Consider the following 8350-nt stretch of genomic DNA (forward strand, 5'->3'; position numbering starts at 1 on the left):
GGGCTGCATCCATACGATTTTTCAGAATGCCTTCCCAGTGGATGGGGCTCTACACTGTGAGCGCAGAAGTGGAAACTTTAGCCTGTTTGACAAGACAACAGTGAGTACCCTTCAAAAGCAATTCATGAGCTATGATGCATGTCCTGAATATGTGAAAGGTGCTCTATATTGTTAGGTTCTTCTATCTTTCTTCTTAAGAAAATTAACATGCCACCTAGTGAAGGTTTGAGGGTGTAGTTCAATAAATTGAAGAGAGCCTTAGAAATTACAGCACAGAAGGAGACCATTCATCCCTCAGTGATGGTTTGCCTCAGTTGTAGCACTCTTGCCTCTGAATCAGAAAGTTTTGGGTTTAAGGTCCCCTCTATGGACTTCAGCATTTAATCTAACTTCAATATTGAGGTAGTACTGCATTATTGGAGGTGCTGGCTTTTGGATGAGACATGAGATAGATGACCAGGGACATGAGTCAGGTGTGCTGAAACACCACACCTGATTATTCAGTCTGCCTTCCCTTTGAACAAGGCTACATACTAGCAGCACTTAGATTGTGCTGTTTTGCATGATTATTTTGTGTAGTTACATTGGAAAAAAGCTTTTTTTTTATTTCTGCACTTTACATAATAATTTTATAAACATTTGACCTGCTGTTCACAAAGATGACAATAAATATTGTGCGCTTATGTTTTAAAAGTGCGAGTCGTCATTGGATGGGCAGCGTGGAAGATGTTGGTGTGTTTTTCGCTGGAATGGAAAGAGAATCCCTGGCTCTCCAGAAGTGAGAGGTGATCCCCAATGCCACAGGCACGACAGGCACGTTCCGTCATCGGCAGAACAGAATAACTGAAGTGTCTTAAGAAACTGATAAGGCGTCAACATCTTTGCTTTTCTTTCACACGTTACACCACAGCATTTGAAGGTGATATCTGCAAGATTACAGTTATCTTTCATGTATGTAAGCTATTTATTTCCTGCTTTTTTTTAGTTTAAAGATTGCATGTAAAAAAAAGAAAAAGATCACATTTAACATAGCGTGTATATGAATTGTCCTGTGAAATAATCTACTGTTGCTAGTTGCACTTTTGGTTCACTACTAGGTAACATGCATAAAAATATACCTGTTGTGAAAAATGCATGACTGGATTATTCTCAGTTGGAAAAAAGTAGTATCTAAACAGTCACTGGGTACACTGCAAGTCAATATGTATAATCAGGATTGTAACACATATAAGTATTGCAATAATGGATTTCATGGCATTAAAATAATGTAAAGCTCGAATCCTATGCCACAGACATAATTTCTGCCAATGTTAATTGATCATTGTCTCCTTTAGAATCAAAACCTCTTCAAGTCATACAATCGTCATTTCTGACGTCAATATTTTATAGAACAAAAACATAGTGGTGTGTTTCAAGGTGATACACGTCTTCCGGTTCAGAAAACTTTTATTAACTGCTCGAACTTCATTCTTGTGCTTTGATATCTGTGCTCTTGGCTTTAACACACACCTATGTACAATATTTGGTACATCTAATGTTAATATGGAAAATGAACTCATTTGGTGCTGAACTTTTTTCATTTAAATGCATTCATCATCTAATGTAACACTTACATGTTAATTATAAATAAACAAAAGATGGTTACTTTATTCTTATGGTGCAAAATTACACTATTGTCTCACATTTTCTTAACAATTTTGAAATAATGAAACCGATACCTTAGCTGAAGGTAAAACCCTTATGCCCACTTCCCCACGAGGTGTGTAATCACATCTTTTATTTTTGTAATAACAATAACCAGTGATTGATATGGATTTCACCCTTTGGCCTCCCGCAAAGCAGTTTTGCTTCAACTAATGTTCAGACACACATCTGCCAAGAGGCTGAGGCATCACTGTGCTCAGCATAGTAAAAGGAGAATCTTTTATCAATAAATCTTCAGAGCATTAAATGAATAAAAACCCATGAAGCTGTCTGAAATGGTCAATTAGTACACCGCGACTCCTTGGTCATCATCAGATGTAACTGAAGCCGCGGTGAAAAAGCTCAGCTGACCCTCTGCCAGCCAAGAGGCTTTTTTAATGAATCTGCCCACTCTAATCGTGGACACCCTACTGCTTTGGGAGTCACCTTTGCCAGGTGCCAATTCTGATCGAGCAATTCTCATTTTGTTTTTACCATCATAGCACAAGTGAGCAAAATAACATTTAACCAATACAACTTTCATTATGCAAATTTTACTTTAAACATCGTTTTACACATAGGGCGGTTTTGAATTGAACCAAATTTAGTAGTTTGTTTTCTTTTTTTGCTTAAGTGTTGATATTTCCTATACCAAAATTTATGAATTCAAATCCATCATAAAGCAAGAAAGCGTGACTAAACATTTCATGAGTGAAGAATGTTTGCAGTGGAGTAGTTAATATATTTTTAAAAAGCAATATCCAGTGTTATTAAACAACGGTGTATTATTTTACTGACAGGCACTTTTGTGTACAATCAATTTTATTTGTGTTGAACATATTGACTTGGTAAAGTCTAGAGAATGTGATATAGAAAATATGATTTCCTGCACCTGCTGGGTTTTCTGGTGATGTCTTAACACCCTGTAACCACTAGATGGCACTCATACATTTGTTCACATTTTCTCATTTACGATAATTGTTTTAAATCAATCAAAATTGTTGTACGATAGTATATGTCCATTTAATGCAACTGCATCATCTAAATTTTATTTTAGAAAATCATTACATAATTATGATGCACAATTAATGGACTTATCTTCAGTGAATTTGTGATTTGTGTAATATTGTGGTATAAATTAAGCTATTGACTTGTTGCTGTAGAAAATACAATGCTTCATGTTTATTCGGTTTAAATAATGTTTATTAAAAAACATAATTATATTAAATACAGACCATATTCTAACAGTATATTCATTTCATTTAAGGAAAAATAATCATATGACTTTTTAGTAACATGAAAGCTTTTTTTTTAAAGAACAAAAGTCCTTTTTAAATTTTATAGAAAGTTTTACCCGTGAAGGCTAGGTTCCTGTTTCAGACCTGCAGAACAAGACATTTCAAAATATGTAGCATCATACACTAATATTTTTACATAAGAGCACAAAGTCTGTCAGGATCAAATTGGTCACAGGCAGTTCTTAAATAGTCAAGTGGAGATTCCCTGATTCCTTTCTGAAGTGCCTTTTCCTTGGGAACTATAGTGCAGATTTCTTGGGAATTAAAAAAACTCCCACTCTTTCAGGGAGCTGGAAGAATATGTGGCAGGATAGAGCTGCATCATCTTGGCTGAAGAAGAAAGCCACCTTTCCCAACCTAAGCTGGCAGCAGAACTCACAGCTCCAGAACACAGGCGGTCGATGCGTACTGCCAGTTGCTCGGAGGTCTCCGATTGATCAGTGTCTCTCGCTCGCTCTCTTTCTCTCTCACTCACACATACAGAGTCCACAGGAGCTGCAGGCTTCCTCACTTACTCTCAAAGCTGTAACAGCGCAATTCCCCATTCCTGTCATAGCTGGGCAGCCGAGTGCCATATTTATCCACACACCAGCAGAAACCTCTCCTCCTACCTTTAGAAGATCGGCACTGTGGTAAAGGGGGAAAAAAAAGTCAACATTTAAAAAAACTATAATGCCATTTTTCCTTTAAGCATAATATAGTAATTAACAGCCAAATTACTTGCTATAGTCATTAAAAGGTCCTGTTTTTGTTAGACTGTCATGTCCTAATATTGACTCAGTGAGGTAGAGATGCCGAGCAGCATTCATACCGTTAGCAAAGATTTGCCTCACATTTGTCAATTTTGCATATTACGGGAGCAGTAGCTGCAGCACGGCAGCCATTCTTTCTGAGGTTTCAGTAGCTGCAACACCAAAACATCCTCAAGGAGTGGTGGTGTACAATGTGCAGTTGGTAGACCACCATCTTAGTTTTCTGTCATGGTGCACTGGACCTCTTAGTAGTTTGCAAAAGAATAATCGGACTCTCCTTGATGCTTTCTAATGAAGTTTCTCTTACAACTTTACAAATAGCAAGTTTAAAGTTTATTTCACAGTCAACATTATCTCCTGATATCAACTACGGTGAAGGATATCCATTCCTAGTTAGTTTTATTGAAATATCACAATGTAGCCTTGCAGAGCACCAAGCTGCAGTCTGTGAATAACTGTTCCATGTTGTAGAGTATCGATATACCAGTAAAATAATAGGACTCGTCGACCTGATGGAATGATTCAGCAATTGTAGTTTCAAGGGGAGCCAATCTAACTCTTAATGTGGTAAAGAGTGGAAATCTGGAAACCTCTCTCCTAAAAAGGTGTTGAGGCTAGTGAATTGAAAATCTCAAAACTGAGATTGATAGATTTTTGTTAGGAAAGTGTATTAAGGGATATGGAACCAAGGCAGGTAAATGGAGTTGAGATACAGATCAGCCATGGTCTAATTGAATGGCGGAACTGGCTCAAGAGGCTGATTAGCCTACTCCTGTTCCTATGTTCCTAAGTCATTTGTTTCCAGGAGCAGTTACATTGCTGCGCTATTTTAGAAGGTTCCCACCTAGTTTAGTTGTACAGTTACTTCTAACTTTAAAAGAATTTTGGGCATAACAGTTTTACCAGTGACAAAAATGCAAATCCTACTGGGTCAAATCTCAGATTTTAAGGTCAAATCAATAACAAGTGACGGGATCCTTAGTCACCTGAAATGATGGCAACTTCAATTTCCGCGCCGTGGGTCAGCCAAAACACTAAACATTACAGATACAGAAGGGGTGGGACAGCTGTGGCAGGATCACACTACCTCCATGCCGTCACTCCCAATATTTCCCAAAAAACACGCACAAATATCATGTCAGTTCTAGGTGTAAATATTATATTTGATGAAAGTTGGGCATTATTTTTGCACAACTTTCAAAAAATGTTAAGTGTATGAGCTGTGTCCAAGAAAAAATCAAGTGCAAAGTCTTTCCTTTTGTCTTGAATATTAAGCTCTGAGCAAAACATCAGGAATGGACTGCATACCCTCCCATTGGTATCGTAAAAAAATTCCTTGGAGTTTCTGCATTTTAGCCAGTACATTATCTGGTTGGTAATCGATATGCATTACATGTGTTAGGTGTAGAACAATGTCATTCTCTTGCTAGGCAACTTCATGGTGTGGAGATGCCGGAGTTGGACTGGGGTGGACAAATGTAAGAAATCACACAACACCAGGTTATAGTCCAACAGCTTTATTTGAAATCACAAGCTTTCGGAGCGCTGCTCCTTCTTCAGGTGAAGTGGAGAAATGCATAAAGACACAGCTTATATAGTCAATATAAGCTGTGTCTTTATGCATTTCTCCACTTCACCTGAAGAAGGAGCAGCGCTCCGAAAGCTTGTGATTTCAAATAAAGCTGTTGGACTATAACCTGGTGTTGTGTGATTTCTTACATTAGGCAACTTAAGCGAGTGCATCCTACACATAATTAGGAAGGGAAACATTTATCAAATGGAACAAACAAAGGAACGCTAACAGCAATGGGGCCGAGACATCTACAAACCTGTTTTTTCTTGTAGAAGCCTTTCTTGTCACAATTTGGAATGTATACACCTCTGGGGCTCAGAATGGACACAGCTTTCAGATTATTTAGGATGTCTTCCATTTCTCTCCGACAAGGACCCTGATAAATATATAGGAAAAAAAATCTCATGACTTTGGCGCATAAGACAAAGATGAACTTTACTTTGTGAAATTAAAATCATTCATTCTGAATTAAACTATAAATCTAAATGTTGAATTGTTTTTAAAACCAAATGTGTTTCATTGAAAATGTAATAACTTTCGATTCACTGAAATAAGAATTACAATGGTTGCTTATGTTTAGTGACATTGCAAATACGTTTTTGCTGATTTCCTGTGTTCAGCATTTCTTGTGAACACACTGGAAAAAAACCACATTAGTGTTAGATTTAAGTAGAAATTCTGCAGTGGAAATCTTCAGCGCATTTATGATGTCACTACATTGGGACCCGAGGAATTCTTATCTCACTGTGGTAGGTAGTACAGGTGCATAATTTGTTTTCAGAGATTAGAGGGAATTTCCTGTTGAACAGGAGATTCAAATCCTTCAAAAATTATATTAATTTAAGAGAAGGATCCACTGCTCACTCACATATTCTGTGTCATGTTTTATTTCTGAAGAAAAGTTGGTAGTTTCAGTGTTCTCTGCTTCATTGTTAATTTTGTACAGCTGGGATTTTCTTGATGCTTCTTTCCGCAGCAGCTTACTGTGTTGTTGATGAGTTTTACTCTCTTGCATTCGGTGTGTGTTGGGACTCCACTCATTCCCGGAGTTACTGGCATTCCTTTCTTCCTCTGAACGGTTGACATTTCCTAAATGTAAAAATAGGAGTCACGTCAGTAAAGTTTGGTGCAAAAATCCTACGGAACAAAAGGCTCGTTTATTGCTTAAACTACATGATAACTGTGCTGAGAGAGGGGGGAACGGGCAAGTATACAAAATGGTTTAACTTCATCATCATCACTATATTTCAGTTGATTCCAGTCGTCAGTCTGTCCTTGTAAGGCTTTTAAAGCGGATCGCAGCTCAGCAGCAATCCCTGCAATACTCCCTTCTACCAGATGGTGGTGAGCTAACATCGCCAATACACATGCTCACGCTGTCTGTTAGCAGCGTTACCAATACAACAAAATTGTGCCCCCAGTGAGGACTGGAAATTGTAGTTATTCTTATCCCCACCTTTTCAGTAATAATACTGAGGCTTTTAATTCATTTTGCACTGTTGTATCGTTGCCGTAACCAAATATTCATGGAAAAACTTTTTTTTTTTAAATGAAGAGCAATACCAATGTATCAGCACGAAATACGTCCAGCAGCGCGATTCCACGTGTATGCAACATCTTCGAGCAAGCGACTTCTTTTAAAACAGATGTTAAAATACATCTAAACTGAAAACATTCAGTACATCGCATATAATTATTCTGTTACTGAAAGTACATTCAAGGCAGAAATTAACTTTAAAAGTTAGTACCAACCCAATCGTCGCTGCTCGCTCTGATGAAAGGGCCGAGTAACGTTGCAAAGCGGCAATGTTGCCATTTCTCCCAACCCCAACTGTTTAAACAGTTCTCGGGTCAACACCCGCTTCCTACCGGCTAAGAAGATAAACTTAGCATCACGTCCTTTTCAACCATCCAGACGCAACAATGATGCAACTACTGGACCTCCAGTTCAATGCACAAATATCTTAGTCAAAGTACCCGAAGTTAGAGCAAATCTTCACGTATAGTTGCTGATGTGCTTAACGACGGACCTTTTACTCAGGCAAGCACCCAAACCTAGAGCAACTCATATAAAGCTATTTTAACAAAAAGAAAAACTGCCGGCAATCTGAAATAAACGTGTTAATACATAAACTAGTTAAGACTCTTAACTTGGCTTTCGCCCTGAAAGAACAGGACTGTAAAATGCATGATTCTGTACCTGCAGCGCTCAGGAGGATGCGGAGTCTCGCCGTCTCGTTAGTGCAGAGCCCCCTGCCCTCCAACAGTGACTGCAGCGGTCTGCTTTCGCCCGCCTGGGGCAGGCAGGTGAGGCCCGAGGCGCAGCGCTCCGTGTAGACGCCGCACTGCTGCCCCTGGCGGAGGGCGCAGGTCACGCAGCAGCCGCAGCCCGGCTCCCGCACCGGCTCGCAGTCGCCCTGCAGCGGTTTGCACTGCGCCAGCGCCCGGCCGTCGCACGGCTCGCAGCGGACGACAGGTCCCAGAGAGGCGGCTAACTTGACACTCACCGCCGCCACGGCCAGCACACACAGCGCGTACACCATGGTTTATTAACACAGCCTTGCCGAGCGGACGCCGGGACTCCCCGTCTTTGCAAAGAGCTCCTCACAAAACAAAAGTTTTGTTTTACAAAATCAAAAAGGGAGGGGGGGAAGAAAGCAAAAAAGCACAAGCTCCGAGGAATTCAAATCGAACTTGTAGGAAAGTTTCCTTTTTATTTTACTTTTTTTTTTAATAAACTTTACCCGCTCGCACTTTCCTCGACTCCGAGAAACCAGGAGCGAATGCAGGTTCTCTTATATCAAGAAGCGAGAGATCCCGCCCCCGGAATATGAATAATTCACTCGCCTCCCATTGGATTTGTGCAGTTGGTTATTTGCTGATACAGGTTTCGGGGCGGGGCAGTTTCTTTGCCCCTCTCCTCCCTCCCCATCCGATACAACAGCGGCTTCTTTCTCTCTCTCGTTCTCTAAAAGTCGCCCAAGTGAGTGCCACCCCGGAACACGAATAACCAATCCCAGTGTCATCTTGGACTCGGAGAACAT

General features: G+C 39.8%; 2 protein-coding genes across 2 annotated transcripts in view; one reads left to right on the forward strand and one right to left on the reverse strand.

Moving 5' to 3' along the window:
- The window catches only part of LOC147117266 (insulin-like growth factor-binding protein 4), a 98708-nt gene extending 95790 nt beyond the window's left edge, over positions 1–2918 (forward strand). Inside the window, exon 4 of the mRNA XM_085988090.1 lies at positions 695–2918. Coding sequence (XP_085844216.1) covers positions 695–847 — 153 coding nt within the window. The 3' untranslated portion in view covers positions 848–2918. The remainder of the gene's footprint in view (positions 1–694) is intronic.
- On the reverse strand, positions 2299–8092 carry igfbp3 (insulin-like growth factor binding protein 3). The gene is made up of 4 exons (XM_085988091.1): positions 7507–8092; positions 6175–6395; positions 5563–5682; positions 2299–3608 (listed from the first exon to the last, which is right to left on the reverse strand). Exons 1-4 carry the CDS (start codon positions 7847–7849, stop codon positions 3489–3491), a joined length of 804 nt encoding a protein of 267 aa, XP_085844217.1. The 5' UTR covers positions 7850–8092; the 3' UTR covers positions 2299–3488.
- Positions 8093–8350: the final 258 nt, after the last annotated feature.

Source organism: Somniosus microcephalus, chromosome 5 (genome assembly GCF_052327205.1).
Source record: "Somniosus microcephalus isolate GS21.2 chromosome 5, FLI_Smic_1.0, whole genome shotgun sequence".
NCBI classification, from domain to species: domain Eukaryota; kingdom Metazoa; phylum Chordata; class Chondrichthyes; order Squaliformes; family Somniosidae; genus Somniosus; species Somniosus microcephalus.

Bases quoted from the DNA above. Each gene is read 5' to 3' on its own strand.
- igfbp3 (XM_085988091.1), bottom strand. From the start codon at position 7,849: ATGGTGTACGCGCTGTGTGTGCTGGCCGTGGCGGCGGTGAGTGTCAAG. The intron at 6,396-7,506 runs GTACAGAATCAT...TTTTACATTTAG, and splicing joins CATCCTCCTGAGCGCTGCAG to GAAATGTCAACCGTTCAGAG. The intron at 5,683-6,174 runs GTGAGTGAGCAG...TATATTTATCAG, and splicing joins TAAAACATGACACAGAATAT to GGTCCTTGTCGGAGAGAAAT.